At 37.6% G+C, this 23,796-nt stretch overlaps 1 protein-coding gene across 9 annotated transcripts in view; it reads right to left on the minus strand.

The window, feature by feature from the left end:
• The window catches only part of KIF21A (kinesin family member 21A), an 88,420-nt gene that overhangs the window by 41,745 nt on the left and 22,879 nt on the right, over positions 1-23,796 (minus strand). For all 9 annotated transcript variants that reach the window (XM_048302592.1, XM_048302596.1, XM_048302595.1 and 6 more), the window contains exons 2-11: positions 17,592-17,814; positions 16,132-16,314; positions 13,080-13,229; positions 12,232-12,366; positions 9,020-9,187; positions 7,505-7,620; positions 3,304-3,499; positions 2,338-2,527; positions 1,649-1,712; positions 649-852 (exon numbers count right to left, since the gene is read on the minus strand). In XM_048302592.1, coding sequence (XP_048158549.1) covers positions 649-852; positions 1,649-1,712; positions 2,338-2,527; positions 3,304-3,499; positions 7,505-7,620; positions 9,020-9,187; positions 12,232-12,366; positions 13,080-13,229; positions 16,132-16,314; positions 17,592-17,814 — 1,629 coding nt within the window. The remainder of the gene's footprint in view (positions 1-648; positions 853-1,648; positions 1,713-2,337; positions 2,528-3,303; positions 3,500-7,504; positions 7,621-9,019; positions 9,188-12,231; positions 12,367-13,079; positions 13,230-16,131; positions 16,315-17,591; positions 17,815-23,796) is intronic.

The following is a 23,796-nucleotide window of genomic DNA, read 5'->3' on the forward strand; positions in this document are numbered from 1 at the left end:
TAAAACGGAGAGATTTCTAATGGAGGCAAAGTCTCTGAGTACACAAACAAAGCCTTGCTGCACTAACTGCTGTCTAAACAGGCATTTATGTCAATGTCTATGAGGATTTTAGTAGATGAGAAGTTGGACAGCAAAAAAACCAGCAAAGCATGATGTTGCAGAGAATTAGGAAACCTCAAATTAAAAAACATTCATAGAAGCAAAAGATAAAGCAAAAGAAGCCGTTCCAAGAGCTACCAAAGAATCCCCAACTATTCAGAATATCTTTTCTTCAGAAAGCTGTTTCAGTGTTGACATAGAGTTGAAAAAAGTTAATAATGTTTTCAAACTTCTGTTAAATTTCAGATGCATCTTAGAAGAAATTTTTTTAAATATCAAAATTTGAGAGCACCTGTGTTTTTATCATGGTGCATAATTACATAGAAAAGTTCATTACAAAGGAGACATTCATTCTACAAATACTGCACACTTCACTGGAAGAAAAGATGCAATAGAAAAACTGTAACTTCAACATGTAAAAAGGTTTGAAGGAACAGCAGTTTAGGGTCCAAACCCACACAACAACAAGACTTTTTAAGTCTCAGTGGTTAAAAAAGTACACCTCTACTAAGAAAGAGAAAACAAATAGCATTATAATTCATACACCACCTCTTTTTCTTCTTCCTTTCTTTTTTTTTCAGCTTTTCTAGATCTTTCTTGGCTATATCTAGAATTTCCATTGTCTCTTTCTCAGAAGAAAGCATAGAAGCAGAAAATGCTGACGGTCCACCAAAGTATGTGGCTCTCGATGATGCTCTTGACAAGTTGCGTCGAAGATTTTCATTCACTGCTTCACTTTCTAATAACTTTGCTCTTAATAAAAAAAAAAAAAGGAAGAGTTGTAGACCATGAATTACAAGTATTGCCAATACATGAGATGTACGCTCTATTGCCTCTGCAACTTCAATGCGTTACCTTCAGTTTAAAAAGAAACTACAAACCAAGGTGAAGTCTGAAAAAATACAAAGTAGTAAATTCCTTGATGATACCATTTTACACAATGGTTACGTATATTGTATATATATCATATAACCTAGACAGAATACGTGAAAATATGTCTGTATGAACATACACACAGATATATATGCACACACAGATGCATACCTGAATATGCTCTATGCGTATACATGGTATATTAAAGTTACACAAAAGCTCTAACATTAACTGAAGATAGGCCAGATAATTTTTTGCATGGTATATGTCCAAGAAATAGATAAATAAAAATATCTAAAATATTTAAGACTTTTTGAATTTGAAAAGAAAGGGTTTTTTAAAACTTTTTTTTAAACAAGTAATTTATAAGTACTATCATTTATATATGGGGTTATAAAGTTGTAAGATAATCGTTCAAAGTTTTGCTGTCCTTTATGCAACAATATCAAATTATCACCATTATTTAGGAAACATCTTACTCTCATTTCTATTGTCAGTTTGATCTCTAACATTTCATATTTTTGTGGCCAAGAGCAATACCAGATGGTCTTAGAAGCTGAAGGACTACTCTCTTAAAGTAATCCCCCCACAGGAAAACAGCTGAAGTACTTACTTGCTAACACTTCTATTATTTTTTTTTTACTAAAAATTGTCTAAATACGTATTATGCAAATACCTGAGATCTTCAATTTCCTTGATATAATTATGAATCATGTTGCTAATTTCTTCATTTCCTTCCCCTTTGAAGGACAGAGAGAAAAGGGGCATGAGGGAAAGAGAAAGATTAAGGAAGGATGGTAACAGTATAATTATCTGAATATAGCTACTAGGCACAAGGTACCAGCAAAGGGAAACAGTCACATGGGCTACACATTTAAATCTTAACTTATTTGTAAAATATCTTTCCTTCTTAAACTGAATTACATTTTTGGTTCCTCTGTCATATGATCACCATATGACTATCAGTAACTTGTTTTCCATATTAGCACATTTTAACAATGCTTAAATCAAAATCACTTATTTGCATTTTAATTTAGAGTCAAATTTATTTGGTCTGGTTGTTAAACCACCACAAGGGCTAAGCATACAGATAATTCCTATACAAAGATATTATTTCATATTTCCTGTTGTTGACATTCCTAAATGGATGATCAAATTAGGGTACAAAAATATTTCTATTATTAAAAAAAGACTGCAGAAACAGAAGAAATAATCATATGGGGGCCTATCTCTACCAAAGAAGGTCCTACATTGCTAATAAAAAGGCATCACTTCATTCCAAGGGATCGGTGAAGCAAGAACATAAAATTAATTTAAGTTCATGAATTTATGAAGCAGTTCATGCACATCACATTCACAGCATACCTGTCCTGGCCAGCACTTGGTTGGCCTGATCACTCATAAGCTGCGTTATTCTGGCTCTCAGAGCATCAATAGTCTCTTGCATTGCTTTAATTCTAACACGCAGGTTGTTGTTTTCTGTTTGCAGCATGGCATTTTCATGGAACATGTCATTGATGCTTTCAACGCCTTCTTCATCTATAATCCTTTTACCCTTTAAGAAAGTAAAAATATTTTATTAGTAGTAAAGGCTGACCGACACATGCAAAAAACTGAACTTAGTAAATGCAATCCACAGATTACTTAAAGTTCCAAGCAGATATTCTTAGCAAAAGATAATCTTCTCTCAAGAAGTTTAAAACAATGATAAATGGATAGTTTTCAAAAGATTGATGTCTGGCCAACACCTTAGCATCTGGGTTTTGTGTAATTCCACTTTAGTCTAAAATACAAGTTCTTGAAGAGGTTAAGAAATAAGAAGATAACTATTAAATCAGAATACTATCTCAAGAAGAACAAAAGGTGACGCTGTCTAGTAACGACAATTATTGCCAAAAACCCTGTATAAACTTCAGGAAGAAACGGGCATGACTATTTGCCTTATATAACTGAAATTGTATTTTTAAAACACAAATAGTTTTAGCTGTCTAGTAAGTTTTCAAAAGCAATACACATTCACTTACGCATAAATCTAAGTTGTGGTTTGGTCATTTTTGCTTTGGAAGTGACCTTCTCACTGCCTTTCAAAAAGCAAATAGCATGCAGCGTCAGTAAATATCACTGACATTTGCTGACTTCTCTTTTTTTTGCGGATACAATCTACTTTTTATAAAAATATCTGGTCATCACTGGAATTAGAAGTGTTGTTTACATCAGGGTTGCTATTACAATGTTTTTAGTGTATGAAGTGAAAATAGCCAACAGAAAAAAAAAAAGCTGTGGAATTACAAGCCTTTGAAAGCAGAAGAAATCCTAAGAGGATAAACTCACTGTTTTGTATTCCATGAGCTCCATCTGTAGCCGTGCAATCTCACTGCGCAAAGCATTTATTTGTTGACTGGCCCTATCCTGATTAACCATCACCTTGTTCTTGATGTTCCGTGCCCGATTGGCGTACTTTAATGTGTTCAAAGTTTCCATGAAGTCTCGATCTGAAGGGCTCACGCACGCTATCATGAGCGTTTGACTGCAAGTCAGAAACACAGGTCAACATTACACATCAAGAACAAAAAGAGCAGAGAAAATCTAACAGGTCCTCAGGCAGAAGGTGAAACAAGAATAGCAACTTCGTAGCATTAGTGAAAATATTTCTCCATCTAGCTCTCAGCAAACTGTGAACCAAAAAGATCAGCAGTGTTACATCTTGCATCATCTTAGTATAGCATAGGAGACACTAGATTAGATCTTGTTCTACACATGAAATTACAAAAGCAGTTAATTGGTGTTTCCAGAAATGTTATTCAAATTACATTCAGTTTGCCTAATCATATATAAACTGAGATTAAAGAATTGATGATCAACCTAAATTCCTAGACAGTGATTTGGATCATGCAGCCATCAGGACTGCCTACTGTAATTCCTGAGGTGCCTACCTACTTCATCTGAAAGGTGCTCAAATGCTCATCTGACCTGTCCAAACATGATTAATGTGCCTATTCTCTACGTGAGGCTCCAAACTGACTGAATCCTCCACTGCAAGTTATCTCCTGCTCTCCCAACAGAAGTCCAAAATTAGTCCTTACCCTTCGCACATCTGTCTATAACTGTATTTGTACCACATTTCATAACACCACTGCTTAGAGCAACTTTCTGCAACAAAAAGAGCAGCAGGATCTGAGCTTTTGGCCCAAGAGGGCTATGAACAGCCATCCTCCTTTCAGTTTCCTACAACACCCCCTAGCCATCCCATCATGGGATATTATTGCAGGATGAGAACATACTCCTTGCTCCAAATAAAAGATCAAGCAGATAGACCAGTAGGAACCAGCAGGACAAAAGAAAAAAAAAAAAAAAAAAAAAAAAAACAAAAAACAAAAAACAACACCCCAATTTTCACTCCAACCAAGTGCTTTCATCATTCAACAGGTTCCTTCCCTCACTCCCTGGAGCATACTTATTTCACATCAGATAAGAACAGTTTAGAGGGTCAGAACCAGCATTCCAGCTGCAGATCATGCTGAAGGTGCATACATTGCCTAAATTCTCAATAGATAGGGCAAAACATCTGCATTTGATGGACTGAGAACACTCCTCCAAGTTTTAAAGGAATTTGCTTCTCTCTATACATTAGGAAAAACAAACTGTCTTTGAGGCAAAGGAGCAATATCTGCATCAGGCAAGCTAGATTATGATCTTCACTTTCTGTAATTTCAGACTGAAACAAACACATGCAATGCTCTGTGAGGCAAGCAATTATATTCACCATACACACTGGGAAACTAAGCTAGAAAGAGGAAGTAGCCTGGGGCTACAAAGAACATTTAGTTTCAGCAACTCTTCCTCAGCCCTCACCCCTACCTTTGTGCCAGTTCTTCAAACTCTTTTAGTCCTCAAGATATGGGTATGCAAGATTAAGAACAAATTGTTAATTCTGACATTGAGAATGTGCTTACTTTTCTAAATCTTATAGGACTGATTCTGCTATGTGTCCATCTTGAAAACTGAACCACTTGAACTCCGGTTTCCTATCTGAATTGTAAAATGGACTAGGGTTTTTTAAAACTGTTCTACTTCACTGTTTTCATTTCTTTAAACTGCTCCTCCTGCTCCAGAAGTTATGAAGGTTTTCATTTTTCATATTATACATTATAAAATTCCTTTTAAAACACCAATGCTCCATATTTCTTTGAATAATTCAAGAAACATTGAAGTGTTGCTTCAGAACTGTTACAGCATTGTATTTAAAGTAAGGATTATTGTGAGAATAGTACAGTGATATGATGCTTTCATCACTGTTAACTCAGGACTAACTACAACCAAACCCAAATCATTACTAGTAGATTTTTGTATTTGTTAAGAGAGAAACAATAATGTGGACTTCAATACCTAGGGTGGAGGTTAGAAGGCTACAGAAGAGGCTTAAAAGAAATCTAAATCTGATTCTCCAGAAGAAAGATTGCATATTTGTTAAAATTTAGCTTTTCCATGCATTTTGATTGCCAAAGCCCAGATAAGAAACCATTCAAAATGGGAGGATTTCATATATATATATATATATATATATATATATATATATATATATATATGAAAAAAATCTTCCTTAACAGCAAAGTGCTTATTTGAGATGTCACATACAAAACAAAAAAAAAGGGGGGGGGGAGGGAGTGGGAAGAAAGGCATCCACACAATTATCATCAGTCAGAAAAAGACAGAATATGTACAAATACCATTAAAAACACTCCGGGGCAGCATTTGCTATCTGTACATTTGTGCTGGTTTTGGCTGGGATAGAGTTACGTTTCTTCACAGCAGCTAGTATGGGCTATGTTTTGGGTTTGTGCTGCAAACACCTACTGTGTGTCCATAATGCAGATATGTTTGAGTTGCTGCTGAGCAGGGCCCACACAGAGTCAGGACCTTTTCTGCTCCTCAGGCTGCCCCACCAGTGGGGGGGCTGGGAGTGCACGAGGAGTTGGGAGGGGACACAGCCGGGACAGCTGAGCCCATCAGGCACAAGGGACATTCTATCCCATATAAAGCTGGGGGAATGAGAAGGAAGAGGGGGGATATTCAGAGTGACAGCGTTTGTCTTCCCAAGTCCCCATAACGCATGATGGAGCCCTGCTTTCCTGGGAATGGCTGAACACCTGCCTGCCCACGGGAAATGAATGACTTCCTTTGGTTTGCTTGCATATGCGACTTTTGCTTTATCACTTTTTTAAAGTGTCCTTATGTCAAGCCCAGAGTTCTCTCCCTTCGACCCTTGTGATTCTCCCCGCGGTGCCGCCGGGGGCAGGGAGTGAGTGGCTGCCCGGGGCTCGGCTGCCGGCCGGGGCAACCCCGACCCCACCGAACTCTGTGATTGCTCCCGAAGAACACGAGGGGGAGCCGTGGAGCTGTGAGACGCGAAAATATTTTAAAGTCAAAATAGTATTTCTACAACAGGGCGACTTTAGAAGTGGTTTGAAAAAAATGCTCACTAGCTGGTGTATTTGATTAAAAAATTAGTGAAGTGCTTTCAGCATTTATTTACAGAAAGAGCTTAAAAGAGCGATGCTGTTGATTTCTGCTGATTTTTTCATAATTCTGGAGTTTCTTCCTCCCTTATGCACTTTTGAAAGTTTCTAGTCCTTACTTTTTTTTTCTGGCTCTGCTTTTCCTCACACTGCAGTGCTTCAAGTTGTTACTAACATTAACTCTCTGAAGAGCAGAGCAACAATTTAAGATTATTTTTCTCAGTGGAGAATTTTCTTCCACTTCTTCCTTTTCCTTTGTGAAAAAACTTCCTACTCTACTAAACATAGGAGCCAGGCATATTGGATCACATAAAAGAACAATACTACCTTACTAAAATGTACTCAGCTGTGGTCCCTCATATTTGTATGTTAACATTCCAAATGCAAAATTTGTATTATTTTAATAAATTTGCTAATGTTTTCTTACATAAAGCCTCCAGAGGTCAAAGCTTTCCTTCATCGAATGTGCAGAATGTATACAAATGGATTCATACAAACAACCCTGGTGATAGACTACTTTGTTTTTATTAGGCTGCAATCCAACATCAGCTAACTGAAAAAAATGCATCAGAGGCTGAGATATATAATCTCTAAAAAGATCGAACGGCCTGTGGTAAGATGACTCCAAGCTCCTGTGCATTTAAAAAACAGGGTAACAAAAAAAAAAAAAAAAACCTCTTAAGGCAAAACCCATCACAGCTTTCAAATACAAAACAAAACTTAACATTTATATTACCTATACAGATATTTTCTGTCTCCAGATATTTTCATGGGAAGAACTTCAAGCTTCATGTCTACTAAAATAACAATGGAAAAGAACAAAGCAAAAATCCTCTCTAAAATCTTTTCCCTCCATTGACAGCATTTTTGTTATGACAATTTATCTTCAGAACCTTCCTCCAGCAAAAAGAGTGGCTATTTTTATTGTCATTTAATGTTCATTTCACTTTCTGAAGATTATGTTCTCATTCATGCCCATTCACAATGAAATACATAAAATGTTCCAATTTTCATACCTGTTTCCCCCAAGAGAGTCTTGAAGTAGCCTTGTAAGCTTTGAATCTCTGTATGGTACATGAGTTGCCTTCTTACTTTTATCTCCCAATGCACTTATTACATTGCCAAGTGCCAGCTATAAAACACCAAGTCACGTAACACACAAGTCAGAATCAGTTCCTGTATAGTTTTATTTTAAAAACAGCTATAAACTGGAGTCAGCATATTGTAAGAAAATTAATATACTCAAGAAAGTTAGCGTAAACATATTTCTGAAGATTTTTGCATTTTACATTTAGAAACTTTTGTGTTATCAACAGTGCATCAGATGACTTACAGTCTGGTACCTGCAAGTGCTAAAGTGCTTAGCACAATTCATATGCACTGGCTCTTAGTATCTCAGTCACAAACTAAAGCTGGTACTACTTCATCTAACAAACGTTTGCTTTCGATGATTATTAAAGTTGATCTCTACTTCTAGCAGTAGCTATAAATTATTTTAAATTAATTTTATCAATCTGCTTTATGCTGCATTTAGAATAAAATATGGGGCATTTATATAAAGAAAAAAACCTTAGAATTTGCTGCCTCTAGAGATATGTAAAAGATAAGTAAAGATAAGTAAAAAATGTCTGATTATGATTTGAGCACTTAACACTTGAAATTAAAGTCTTGTAGTCAATGGATATCCTGTTTCATTGCTTAAAGGGTCTAATTCATGTTTATAAACAATCTAACATGTGGCTGTGAAATTATTTTTAATGTGGAACTGCATGCACTTCAATCAAATAGAAGATTTTGCTTTAAGTGGCGCCCTGTACTGCAAGTTCTCGCTCTGGAAATGGTGCAGCTGCCACCAGCAGATGGAGAACGGCACACACCCCATGCTGTGCCTGCTTGCTTTGAAGGATTTAAACAATTTCAGTCTGTTTCACAAAACTAAGGGCTGGGCTTCACTATAAATGAAAGTTTTGTGATCTTGTATTAGTTATATCACACTGATTCTCACCTTCATGCACTTTATATGCTCTTTGTTAAGGACACAGCTGTGTCATCTAGACCCCCACAAATCCTGCTGGCTTTGTGCTTATGTCAATGATGAAATTGAATTGAATACTCTTTCTCTTCCATATAATATAAACAGAAGAACTACAGAAAATAACCAATGTCATGATGGCAAGAAAATTCTAATTGCAGAATACCTCATTGGTACTGCACAATAGCCCAGAAAAAAAGAGATGTGTTTTCACAGATAGAACGTGTATTTTTGTGTCTTCAAAAGAATTGCACAGAGCCTTGACATAGCCATGTAGCACAAAACAAAAACATGAAACTACAATCTCCACTGGTAATCACCAGCTCTACTTTTCAGTGCAGTTTAGTGTTAAGTAAAACACTTAATACAGTTAATTAAAAAACTATATGGCAAACCAGTATACAGACAAAAAAAAAACCCCATTGAAGCTATAAATTTTATTTTTAAGTGTTTTGCCTGGGGTTGTTTTACACTATATTGTATAGTTGTATAGTCTTACTAGTCCACAGTTGATGGAAATGCCTTCTTTTGCCCTTTCTCCTGTAGCTCCTGTTCGCTTTAACCTTTCAGATCCCGCCAGATCAACAAAATGAAACTTGGCAGTAAGAGTTTCATATTCATTCATCTCAGAAGATTCAGATATTATCCTGTTATCAGTGGCATTATCCTGAAGCAAAGAAGAACCCACAAGGCTTGGTGAGATCTTTCACATTTACATCTGTAAAGTTCAATCAACAATTATTTACAAGACTACCCCTTTGCCATGACCATCTCCTTATTCATTCCTTTTTAACAACAACAGTATTTTGAAACATACCACCTCCATTTTAATCATATGTACCAACATATCATTCTTGAAGACGCAGCTCTAGATGCATGTGCGTACAAATTACTTTAAGTACAAGCTACCATTGCTTCTTGATGAAGAAATGGGGGGATACATATATAAAACATACAAGTCACCAGCAAGGCAAGCAACAAATTTGTATCTCTCCTAGAATGCAAGCCAATTGTCAAAGAAAACTGATTTAAAAAAATAAAACCTTAATTACATAATTACACCACAAAATTACCAGAACCACTTAGTTCATAAGCCTGCCAAATAACTGAAAGATATTTTGATTTTATACCTCTCTAAACCCCATTACCAGCCTCCCTCTGGGATGATTCAACTTACTGTAGGAATTATTGTTGGAAGCCATTTCTCCTAGCAGTCAGTATTCCGCTAGCACTTCTGACTTAACCAGAAAATAAGGGCAGCAGAGGGAACATGGTAAAAAGAAGAGGTTCCTTTCTCCCTTCCACCTTCCTCCCCCAGGTAATGACTGGCACTCCATGCAAGCCTCCATCAGTATGGAGAGTCTGCCCAGGAACACACTGCCCTGGGGGAGGTACCACAGCCTCAGCCTCTTTCCACTTCACATCCCAAAGCACAGCAGCAAAATTATCCTTTTTCATTAGACAATCCCAAACTTTTTTCTGCTGATTAATTTAGTTCTACCATTTACTGTAGAGTTTTATTTTACTCTGAGTGTAGTTAGATTTATTTTCAGCAAAGCAATGCAATGAGAAAAATCTTTAAAACACTCACTTCTTGACCTTACTGGTAAGATACCCATTGCAGGGCAATTTCTACTAAATTGGCATGGTGTCATACAATAAGCATATATCAAGTGTATACTGTATTTGTAACAGATTTTCACCACTCAAACTACAAGCTTTATTAGGAATTTCTATCACATTAAGCACAGAAAACCCAGAAAAACCTTTTTAAAAAAAAACCCTAAAACTAATCAAAAAGCCAAACACAGACCCTCAGGTATTCTGTGGTGACCTTTATGCCCTTGGCCAGCTAACCTACAGCTCCCTTCACTACTGCAAGGCGTAGTGCAGGTCTCAGAAGACCAAACCATTCTCATGGTAGTTAAATACTTCATGCTTCTGAAGTGACATCCTTTTGTAGCAGTAACAGAAGAGAACGGGAACTGTGCCACTTCCACAGGAATCATTATTTCTGTTATTTTGATGTTCACACTCTAGGGACCACACTCTCATTCTGTCCCTCAAAGTCATGATTAATGCATCCTTTCACTCTCCTTCATTTACGAAGTGAAATGTACATCCAGAAACTCCCGAGAAGCATGGATGGTGCGAACAGAGCCTGAGGAGCATGTCTGTGCACTGCAGCCCTGGCTGCCTGCCAGCCCTGGGCACGGGCGACCGCGCACAGAGGGGACACGGCCAAGGCTGTCATCCGAGGAGGAGAAACTGCGTTGCCCTAGTAACAAAGGTCTCCCAAAACTGTTGTCTACAGAAACTCGAGCTACATCTCCCCTGGCCAACCAATAATAGCCTGTATTAATTTAGATTCCAGGAGCGTTCAGAGGACAACGTCAGGTCTATCCCTTTACTCTCCTAAACACCACAGGGAAAGAAGAGGGTGCTGTCTTTACAAATTAAGGATTTAGAAATGCCTAGCTCCAGTCAAACTGTCTTGTGCATATATCCCAAGAAAAGCAGAAACAAAAGTTTGACATAAAGCAGAAGATGGCCATCTCTTCCTTTAACACAAGCCAGGCAACAGTCCTCCAGGCAGCTGAACCGGTGGGGAAAGCTGCAAGTGCACCAGCACAGGGGGACTGCTGTGCCAGCAGCCTGCGGGAAACAGGCTCCCAGATGACTTCTCACTCTCCAGTAGATAGTTTTCAACAAAAACCTCCCAGCAGTGTCACCACGCAGTGACCCAGGTACCCTCCATGGGCTTGGAGTGTGATGCCAGTCCCTCCCAAGCAAAGACAGCTGACCACACCACCAAATCCACAGTTTCAGCATGGAAAGCAGGAAGAAGTGTTTTTAGCAGGTGTATAAAGCAGGTCTACATATCACAAGGGACCAGGAAAGAACACTCATTCTGCCTGCAAATGATTGTCTGCAGTATTTTAAAAAAAAAGCAACTCCCAAAAAGCACTGCAAATCCAATTCACTGTTCCACATACTTAAAAATGTGGTATCTGTAGGTAGAATGCTAGCCAGATACTATTTAATATTTAAAAATTATATGCAAAAGACCTTTAGAATATTCAAGTTCCCTTGGAAGGTACTGTAGTTTTCAGTAATGCGGATTTATTCAGAACTCTCCCTGGTACAAGATACACCAACAGCAACTAACAAATGAACAGTCACATGCAAAATATTCTACCTAACAGTTCTATGTTCATTCATAGTTTGAATTTCAGGTTAAGTGTATAGACTTAAAATATCTGCACACTGAATATATAGCTATTTAAAATAAACACATGAAGCTTCAGAATTTAATGCTTTTCTACTTGCACCTTACTGGATATCAACAATTAATCTGAAATATCCAAGCTGACTGCAAGTTTAAACCCACTAACTACTAAGACACTTAAATGTGCTTTCCCAATTAAAGACAAATTATATTTTAACTTTCTCACTTGTGTATGTCGCAACAAAATACTGAAGAAGACACTAGAGGAGAATAGGCAGGTTCCTGTAAGAGTCTGCAGTTTATGGTTGCCTCTGGCTAGAGGATGGTTACGTATGCACAGATTAGATCAAATTATTATAATGCTTAGCAAATTCACCAAGCATTATGATGACTACAGCATCCTTACTAAGTGTAGTTCAAATAGCAGTGGCTGCCAAAACTATGCCCATTTTGAAAAATGGCTACTGAAGAAAAGTACATACAGCATTAAATGCGGGACAGACTCTGGTTTGACACAGGTGTATAGTGAAGATCGCGTGTGACCGTGAGCTCTGAACGTTCATCTGCGTGCTGGCAGTGGTTCGAGACAAAGCTCCCAGCTTCAAGCACTGCATCATCTAGAAAAGAGACAAGAAGCACATTGCATCGCTTGCTGGTTAAAGCAAAAATGTTCCTGTGACACTCAACTGTTTTGGATTTATGACTAAAATTTCTCTCTTTGTTATGAATTCAGTTCCTACATGCCAAAAAAAAAGCACAAAGATTTTTAAATAAGCAAACTAAAGGTATTTTTTGTGATTTCTGCAAGAAAAATCTTAAATCTTTGTACGCCTCTCTTTACTTACTCTAGTAGTAACATAGCTATCTTCACTCACCTGTGGCAAAAAAATGTATGATTTTGTACTTTTTGTACAAAAAAAAAAACCAGTACAGTAACATTCGTATTCAGATTTGCAACACACATGAACAGCAATTTATTCCACATCAGCCATAATGCCAAGCTTTTTTCTCAAAGGAAAATAATATATATAATAGCTGGGAGATCAGATTTACATACATGCCAAAATTCTCTCTCCCAGCAGAACTACATTATGAACAAAAGCCTGCTCCTAGCTTTAAATGAAAGCAGCATGCACTTAGTATCAAATATTTATCAGATTTAAGGCTACAGAAATTGAGAAAATAAAATTTTAGCTAGGTTTTACACTTAAATTGCCCAGGAGACAGATACTAGCAAGCATGACCTCTATTTTTAACTGCTCATCAAAGCATACAGACATTTTTAGAATGTACTTGGCATGTTACAGAGTAATTTATTTTTAATTATCACCTCAGATTCTCCATTCACAGTTCGGGTTGTAACGCCCACTGTATAAATTCCTCCTGCTGAATCTTCATGTATTTTAATATTTGATTTTTTATTCTTTGCATCAATATCACGTGTGGTATCAAACAGATCAAGAATTTCTTCATTGTAAAGCTGAGGAGAAGAAAAAGACAAAATACCTATCACTTTCAGAAGGAATTCCTCCCATGACTAACAAATCTCTGCATGGCACATACCAAAAGTTGTAAAAATCCATATGTCTCAGATCCCAAAAAAGGATGGTGTGAAACATGCAGACTTCCAAGGACAATAGATGACAGAGCAGCTGCAAATCAAGGGACCTGCACAACTTCCTATTATGCCACCCAAAGATGCGGTAACTTCCTCCACATCTCCAGATCTGAGAGAAAATTCTTTGGTGGGACCAGGGAAGAGGAGGAATTTGGTGCCAGCAGAACAAGAGCAGCAGTGGTTTCTGTGGCAGGCACCTGCTGTCTTCAGATTTGACCTTGGGCTTTTCTTCTGTGGATTTAGTTGGCTGCACCCTTCTCCAAACACTTCCAACTCACTCCACTTGCTCTCCCTGCCACTACACCTTTCCTCATCTCCTCTGTCACACCTTCATAATTCTATGTCTCTCATTTAGATAAACTCTTCCTGTCCTGGAAGGAATTTGACATATAATAATAGCTTTTGTGCAAGCTGCCTCTTAAAGATACCAAGCAGCAGTCCAAAAATACTATGGCATGACTTCTTGAGCAGGGCTTTTGTATTCCATAAGAATGTTCTGAGTTTTATGAAAAGTGTTTAGATCCAACTGAAGAAACCAGGGGGAAAAAAAACCAGGCAACCCACCCAGAAAAAACACTATCCCACTGGAAATCTCATGGCTCTAGTCTCTGCCTGTGTACATTGGAACATGTCAAGTGTCTTTAATTTAGTAAAGCTCAGTCCAGACTAATTCAATTCCTGATCAAAATCCCTAGGTAACAGTCAATGAACCACCACAACAGATCTGTATTCACACAAGGTACTTTCTCAAAACACTGAAAGTAAGTGACTTTCTCCTCTCAAAAGCAAAAAATCATCCCTGAGAACAAAAAACTCAGCATTTGTGAATGTGATGCTTTTAATCCTTTACATATTAAAAAGGAGTTATATTTAATGATTAGGCATAAATATTCTAAGTAGGAATCTTCTTACTAATGTTTTACCTTGATAAGGTCAAACAACTGATGCCACAATTTAGAGCAGATCCTGATAAAGCACCTGCAATTGGATGGGACTGCGTATGCCTATCTTTTGAAAAAGCAGGAAAGCCAGCAGTTAAGGGAGGCAGACTGCAGCAAACTAAAGAAAGGCAAGAAAGTAGCAAACAGAAGTCACTGTTCCCAACGGTTATCCGGCTGTAAGACTCCAAAGTTACTCCAAAAACACAATCTTGCTTCAACCTGTCCAATGACTAAATTATTGCTATGCAATCCAGCTCTAATGGTAGATAGGATGGGAGGATGAGGATACTTTTTGATACAAGAATAGTGTGTAATATATAACTAATCAGAAAAAGCTCCTTCTGGGAAAGGCTCAGTAAAAGAAAAAAAAAATCTACCAACTAAAATGACATTTTCTTAAGGGAGTAATTATTATATACATCATTTAACCTTTCTTTAAATTAGATAAACACGACAGGTTTCAGTATGTATAGTTCAGCTGAAATACACCGTAATGGCTGCAATTCCTCATACCATTCTCACTGTAACATTTAATCACTGCCCCATATGTTGGGACTCAGTCACATTTGTAATGTTATGTCAAAAACCACAATAAATTGAAAAACCACACTGGTTACTGCTCCTTATGCTACTCATGTTGCAGCTGCCTAAGCAAAGCTGCAGCTCCCTGGTGTACAAACAGGAGCAGAGCATTCCCACAGCACGTGCTCAAGCCAACTCTCTCTAGGCAAATATTAGCCAGAGCAACAAAAAGTTCTGCATAAGGTTAACAGTGACAAACCTAGACCAATACAAAACTAATGCGAGCTTGTTAATCTTTAAAACAGTTATAGGAACCGATGACTTCAGCAGTAATAAAACCAACAGCTCTTCTCATGGGTAATATAAGAGTGGGGGGTTTCCACCCCCAAAGTAGATAAGATTGTACATACTGAAGTAAGCAAAACAAATTTACACCTGCTTTCCTAAAATTGATTCTTCGTCTCCGTGTGCCTAAAGTATCAGATTTTGCAGGTTGGTAGTAAATGTAAATATGTTACTGCCAAATCAATCAATTTAAAAAGCAGTTCCACAGTCAGGAGACAGTATAAAACCTGCAAGGCTTAAAGCAACAGCTGCTGCAGGTCGGGAAGATCACAGATATTATGGCCCCTTTACCAGTAACTGCGTCTACAAGAAAACACAAGGGAAGCAGTTTTGCCACAGTATTGACCAGGGTTTTTTCCTCTGGGTCTAAGAAAGAAGGGAACGGTGACACTGAAGACCAATCATAAACCAGTGGGGATTGCAGAAAGAAGTATTTTCATGCTACGTTTCTTCCTTGGTGAAAGAAAGCCTCCTGAACAGATTTTGAAAGCTAAAGACTACGGCAAAGTCACAAAAGCAGGCAAAGCATGGTCACTATTCAAAACCACAAAGTACAGTCACTTTTTTTTTTTACAGTTTCTTCTTTTAAGGTTTTGTCAAGAATTGCAAACAGGCAAGAGAAACAGGCCCTACAGACAATGCATGCTGCAGAAAGGGATAAATTATGTACGTAACTACTTCTGTACTTCAAAATAGCACTATGAAGGGAAGTACTAAAATAATTGGAGTAAGATAAAAAGACTTTTTCATAAATTGAACAGCTGAAGCAAACTCCATAAATTTTCCTTTCAAAAACTTGAAGATTAATTCAAAACATCTTATGAGGAAAATAAATTTAAAAGAAGCAACCAGAAAAAATATTTAATTGGTTTTCTAAAAAAAAAAAAAAAAAACCAAAAAAATCACAACTAAAAAAACCACATAAAGTTACAGCCACAAATGTGGATCATATTTACCTCTAAGAACTGTGCATTCACTTTAAAATCTGGAGGTGGAAGTCCTTGTTTAATAGCACCTTGTTTTTTTTCTTCAATACATCTGAAAAGGTGCTTAACAGCCCGTGATATAATGCCTTGTTCCTCTTCTGTTATGTTGACATCAAATCCAGTGCCCATGGTGTATGTTTTGCCAGCACCTGTCTAATTTGAAAAAGGAGTAGTCACTAGAACATGTTAATAGTACCAAATCATCATAGAAATACAGTTTGTGAACACTACTGTTCACATCAATCTGCCATCTTTACAATATTAACACACACAACAACAGGTCACTTTGAAAATGGATAAACAGCAGAATTCGGACAAACTACTGTTTATCCAGGGATCCCATACCAGAAGGCAGAGACCAGTTCAATCTTTCATAACCATTTCTCTAGAAACTTTCCCTAACCAGCTTACATCAACCTTGAGCTATCACCTCTAGGTCAAAAGATGAGTTAATGTTTCCAACCAAGGCTGTTAATTAAAGCATATATTTTGGAGGTAAAAGCATCATTTGCAATTCTTTACTGAAGTAGATCAAATGACTCCCCTAATTAAGATGTCTGAATATCTCAGGTATTATATTCCCATTGTTCTCACTTTATACTGAAGAATACAAGCTGTATCTTCACTAGGAAGATAATTTAATTAAATGTGAAGTCCTATAGAAGACAAGGTAGTGTAGTGTTTTCACTTAATTAATGGGTCAAGTCTAAGACAAAGATAGGATCACAAAGCTGAACATAATCTGCTAAACTGGATCTGCAAACTGCTTTGTTTCACTGGGAATAGACTTCACCTGGCTAATTTGAGATGCAACACTTAACAGTGGTGAAATTCAGCATCCTAGGCCAAATTTGATGCAATCAACTCCTAGAGGAATATTCAGAAGACAGTAACACCTACTCTACACTGTGCTCAGCTTCGAGTGTGCCCAGTGTACCAAGAGGGTGTGCTGTCTATGAAAAGTTCTGACTTTGGAATCTGATGTCTACATTTTGCCCACAAGCAAACAATGTGGCCTGAAGTTCCTCAGGATCTATTTTTAAAAACCTCGTAGTCCCAAAAGCGTCTAAAAATGCAGTGGGTTGAAAAGTTGCTCAGACAAGAATCTCAGTACAACCCATCTCTATATTTCAAGTGATTAAGTCAGTAATTTGTTTTGCTGCTTTGAGGTGAATTCAGGAATTACAGACTGATGCTATTTTCAGCATTACTATTAAATTCAGATCTACTACCTATATATATTCTGTATTTCAACTGCCAGTCTACACAGAATCTACACAAACTCAACACCGTCCTACAGGTAACTCACTGAAAATAAACCCAAGATGCTAAAAACCAGATTCATGCATTCAGAAATTAAAGAGAAAAATCAGTTGCAAAAAACTGTTTATTCCAAAATAAATACTTTAAAATAAAATTGTAAGGCTTACCTGGCCATAAGCAAAGACAGTGGCATTATAGCCTTCAAAGCAACCTTCAATCAGCTTTTCTATACACTGTATATAGATCTCTTCTTGCTGCGAGTCAATGTTAAAGACATAATCGAAAGTGAAGGCCTTATCTTTTCCCAAGAACACTTGAGGTTCACCAGGTGTGACAGATGTACAAATATGGCATCCTTCAATCTTCTCTTTGGCTAACTGTGGTCTAATTCTGTTTTGGAAGAGATAAAAATAGCTATTAGAAATTCTCATCATCAAAAGAGGAGGAGCACGCGAACAATACGAATAAGGGATGTGAGAATTCCTCAGTGACTGAAAAGTCAGGATTTTTCACCAAGCCAGAAGGTTTTTGGTTGTTTGAGCCACAGTACTGACTGTATCAGAACCCCAGCCATAAAACTGCTCATGCAAATGACATTATCTTTTCTGAAGGTTCACCGACTTCAAGCTGATGACCTGCCTAGAACTCTGAATGTTTCTGTATATATATTATGGATCACTAAAGAGTCACTTTTATACATTGTTTCAGATTTGCCAATCAAGCGTTCTAGTCTTATCAAACTTCTGCATGTTTCATTGTAAAAACAGTCATTTTACATTTTTTTACAAGCAGGTTAAGTGTGAAAAAAAATACAGGATAGTTTAAATAGCAATTTGGGAGCAAGGACCCACCAAAGCCAGTTGGTTAGAGCCTGGTGCTAATGATGCCAAGATTGTGGGTTCAGTTCTTGTATGGGCCATTCACTCAAGAGTTGGACTTGAAGATCCTTATGGTTCCCTACTAACTCAGAATATTCTGTGATATCATCTTAAATGAAAGCCTCCTTGCTGTGACAGCAATGACAGCAAGGAAAAAGCTCACATTTCTTCTTTCCTTTTGTCAGAAAACCAACTCTGCATAGCCAGAACACTTCTGTGAAATGTTTGTTTTCAGTGAAGAAGTATACATTCAGACAACAGGAAAAGAACAATATTTAACAAGTTCTAAAAGTAAGAGTGTCTCATTCCTCATTATTTCTCCTCTAAGACAAATTTCAGCTTTCATTTCAGTTTGTTGTTTCTTACAAAATACTTTGTAGAATATAGCTTGGACTTCTTATATTCTATCATTTTATTAATTCCTCTGCATTCTTAACACTCTTGCAGCCTCATCAAAATTGAATTCATGTACTGGCTTCACAACTAATAATGACTACGGAAGTTTGTGATTCAACTGGTTTAATGATAACTATCAAGAAGAAAAGCTCTGGCCCACTTAACACATTGTTCCAGCTGTAACTAACTAATAATTCGTTTACAAAGCTACCTTTAAAAAATATATATTTCCAAGTTCACTAAGCAGCACCAAAAAAACCCCAAACCAAAATCCCAAAACAAACCCAAGCAAACAAAACCCACACCAAAACATGTGCAGTGTGCAGCTTAAAAGACATGACAAAGAAGGCTAATAAGTGATAAAACAGCAGCCGTACAGCTACATACAAACAAAATCATGGAATATTTTATCTAGATTCTCCATTTATATTAAAGTTCAGTACGGCTACTTTCAGTTACACGGTGTCAAAGATCTGTATGCAGAGTATACTTAAAGGCACATATTCATCTCATATTCCATGCTTTAAGGGCTACATGTATACTAGGGCTCTATTCAGAGCAGCTGTGATGCCTTGAAGCAAATTCCCCAACATCTTCACTTATCACATGTTGGTTTGGATCACAGAGCAGTTTCAGTGTGCACAATTTACACCCCCTTCAGAGGAAACAAAGCCAAAATGCTCAACTCCAAACACCCAAAACTTGTTCCAAAATCTAATGGGAACATAAGGGCCCAAAGCTACCTGCTGATCTACTGTGACTGTGCCAACACCTGCTGATAGAGAGAGAGCTTGTCTCCAACAACTGAGGGGACTGCTGCAGACTAATTATGTACACTTCAGATGAAGTTAGAAATATCCTGCTTAAAAAAAATACAAAAAAAAAAAATCTCACAGAGCATGATGTATTTACATCTCATTGCAGATTCTCAATTTTTCATCCAGGGATGTGCACTGTTGTCAGGAGTATTTTTCAGATTTTTCAGTCTGAGGGTTTCATTATATCCCACTGTATGACACTAGAGATTAACCTTAATTTATCTGTAAGGTTTTCTGCACATTAATTCCAGTATGGAAAATTCATTAACGATCAGGAGGTACCACCCTTGTCAGTGTTCCCTCTAGTGTAAAGTGACAATTAAGTAAACGTTTGAAAAATATCATTAAAGATTATATGATATACAAAACAGGCAACATAAATATTCTACAACTAGTATTTGCATTTAAGGACACAAAGTCTGTAATATAGGTCACATTTACTCTCTAATAACATCATAAGGGGTGTTTTTTCTTTAAATGAAATAAGAATGCTAAAAGTAATACAGGATTTACACAACTCCTTCAATAACAAGAGACTTGATCCACTTGTACCTGTGTTGACTAAACACAGAATCTGATAAATATGTACAGAAGCTTGTAATACATTTATTTCCTTCTAAATTAAGGAAATTTTGGTAATAAAATGGCTTTTATTTCTAGGTAGAGAAAGTCTTCAAAGAAAAACCAATCACATGCCTTTTCTAAAAGCATTCTACACAACAGGAAAGTTGAGCAAATAAAACACTGTAGCATGCTGTCTAAAACAATATTTAGAAAATGCCTACTCAGTAGGTTATTCTCCTGCCTTCTTTTACTGCTGTGAAGTCAGTCAGAGGGCAAGCTTCTTTTTCAGACTAAGCACTCTTTCAGTAATCCAGTGCACACATTACAAAGGCCATCAATTGTCCTTACAAGAATGAACTCTAAGGGCTAGTAAAGCTCCAGAGGTATGTCTCATTGTCTTCCAGCACAAAAAAGCCTAGGAAAGATCTTTTCTAGAAATCTAGATGGAAAACCCATTTTTGACATCAAGTAAGCTTTTGTGCATCCCAAAAACCCAACTTCCCCCCAGTTCTGAAAGGATTTTAGCATCAACCTGCAGGATGAAGTTGACAACTTTAAAAAGTTTTTCCTCATATGTTTTCATTCTATGCTTAAAAAAAAAAAAAATCAATTTTCTACACTGATGAACTGATGCAATTATGACAGGTGCCAAATAAATTTCTCCTTTCTACTACTAAGTAAAGGTTGAGTGACCATGAGAAGGAACAGTATGCATAAACTATGAATGATTTGCATGATAATTATTACAGTGATGACAGGATTGTAAAGTGAGTAGTTTCGATGTCGCCCAGCAGAGACTTCCCATGAGAATCCGCCCAGCCAGGTCCTGCCTTGCAGCCAGGCAGCACCTCCCAGAGCTGTGCTGCACAACAGCAAGCCCGTACAGATCAGCCCAGCATACCCAGCCCACAGCAAGACACCATGCCAGAGACCAGCTGAGCTGAAGGGTATCTGTGTCACTGCTAGCAGCTTGTTACCAGCTCAGTCACTTCCCCTGGGTTGTAACACAACGTTCAGAGATCCAGTAGTGGCGTCCTTCCTCCCTAACCTACCACTAAATCTGAAGGCAGTGCTAGGAGAAAAAGCAGCATTTCACCAGCACTTACGCAGCACAAAGGAAAAACAAAACAAGGCTCATCACAACATGGACGCTTCACGCCAAAGACAGACTCCCTTCTCATTCTGTCATTGGTCTCACACAATGTCCCACTCTGCTATGGAGTTGAGATGTTACAGAGACAGATCATGACTGCATCAGGTTTGAATGACATCTTCCCCCAAAAGAGATGTGCAGACAAGAAACATTCATCACCCAACCCAAAGTCTCCTCAAGGGATACTTCATGCTCTGAACTCTATACAGCTTTCTTGCTAAGTTTATCACAAAGCTAATGTGATGTCCTCAATGAGTAAGCAAGAGATGCCTCCCCTTCAACCTGATTTCTGGCCACTTAAACTGTGTGAGAGGATTACCAGAACCTCAAAATTCTCAGTCTTATTATTTACACTGTGTGATTTGGCGAATAAAAGTTCTCGTGCAAGCCAGATTCTGCTCCAGCACTGCCTCTAGGAACATTTCATCCTCCTCCATCCCACACATGAATTGGAAAAGTGATTTTTTCCTTTCTGCTTACAGCCAAACATTTTCCACTCTCACATCTTAATGTGGTCACTTCTGTCAGCAAAGCAGGCAGCGCCCACACTTTAGAAATGTCAAAGAGTTCATTCTGGTCATCTCTCCTTGCCCAGCCTGCAGTCTGGCAGTCTGCCATTGAGATTTTTCTGCAGGACCTATTTGACTTCACCCATTTTGTCTTCTCCATGGCCCCACCTCACCTGTTTTTCAGGCTACTGTCTTAATTGCAGACAATCAGGTGTTTTCTACCTATTTCCAATCACATCTCCTCAGATGTGGCAACTTCCCAAAAAGCATTTTGCTTTACATCCTTCTCTCTCCTCCTCTCCAAAGCATTAACACATCTGATTGTTGTTTACAGCACCTCCAGGCCACACACATGAAACTTAATCCCCCAAATCTCTCGTGCCTCAGCACACTGGGACAAATTGTCAAATTAGGGAGTGCTAAACCAGCCAGCGGTTGCACAGTAATGCACTGTATTGTATTAGAACTAATCCCTCAGTAGAACAGGGACACAATGTGTCTACTAAAAGTACTGTCAGCTAGAACAGGCTCAGATAATACAGTTCAAGGAGTACAGTCATCATCAGGTCAATACTTTGGGTTATGCAAGACATCAGACATTACAGAATTGATTCCTGTTTAAACTAGATAATATCATAATATCTCTTTGAAAAGCACCCTGAGTTTACTTCTAGGGATGAAAAATTGTCCACTGATCTAAATATATATTATTTATATAAATAACCACATGGATGTATAAGGATATATATACACACACACATCCCTTTTCAGCTACTGAACAGTTTTACCTCTGTGCCTGTTTATTCAAGAACCTCTCCATTATTTAATTTTACCCCAGCAATCTCCAACCATCTATGATCACGCTACCCCTTAATCTCATTTTATATACTAAACAAGACCAATGATTTTTTAAATTTGCATCTCTATGAGAAGAACTATAAACTCTTAACAAAGGGCAATAATCAAAGTGTTTACCATATGCCTTCTCAGCACCTCTACAGAATATCAATAAGCACACAAGAACTTCTAAGAGTGATCTAAAAAGGGCAAAGAATCAAATTATTCATGTTTTACAGAAAGAAAAGCAGAAAAAACTAACCAAAGGTTAATCTTTCAGACTGCAATGACTATCCAGAAGCTCTGTGTTGGAAAGAAAAGATTACTCTGAAGTCCTATGTAAGTTTATTTTTCATTAAAAAAGCTCCATGAAAAAAAGAGTTGTTTTCACCTTGCTCAGAAAAGCGTAAATTCAAACCACGTGCTGCACTGAGCAGGAAACAAGTTAACCTGTAAATTCGAGGCTCTCCAATACTTCTCTTACTACACTAAGCCTATTAAATTTCACACAATTAAGTTTCACATGTGAGTATATGAAATATTAAATCCAGCAGCACCTAATAAAGTACTTAGTGAAGCATAACAGGCAATATGAACTGGGAAACAGATAAAAACTGCCCAAAACTAGAAGAAAAGAAAACAGCTTCCTAATCTTACTTCAGCATCAGAATTCCCTCACCTTACTATTCCATTAAATTTACACTCATCAAACCACTCCCATTAAACTCCCTTCAGAGCAGGCAGGGAGCAAAGAAAGCTAAGCAGGTTTCATCTCAAAGACACCCGATACCTAGGCTTGCATAAACTTTTCAGTATTTTTGCTTGCACACATTGAAATCTTGCTCTGTGATTAGCAACACTTTCAAATGAGACTGCAAGTATAATGTCTGAATGCATTTATCTGAACTTCACCTCTCAATGAGCTTTAAGGATAGAAAAAGATCTGGCATATGACAAATTCCAGATTTATCTCCTGTTAACACAGCAAAAAGGGTGCAGGAACAAATCTTTGGGCTCGCACTAGCAACCATCACCTATAGACAGTTTCTGCACAGTAGTAGCACCACTAATGGTATAGCTCTGTATTACTGGTACCAATCACTGGCATTGCATGTATGGTATCAAGATGGAAAAACTGACATGCAATTACAGACACAGAAATTACAGTCACCACACGAGACACAGCTCAGCAGCTGAGCTGTGGCAATTGGCCACCC

The sequence above is a fragment of the Corvus hawaiiensis genome, chromosome 4 (assembly GCF_020740725.1).
Source record: "Corvus hawaiiensis isolate bCorHaw1 chromosome 4, bCorHaw1.pri.cur, whole genome shotgun sequence".
Taxonomy (NCBI): Eukaryota; Metazoa; Chordata; class Aves; order Passeriformes; family Corvidae; genus Corvus; species Corvus hawaiiensis.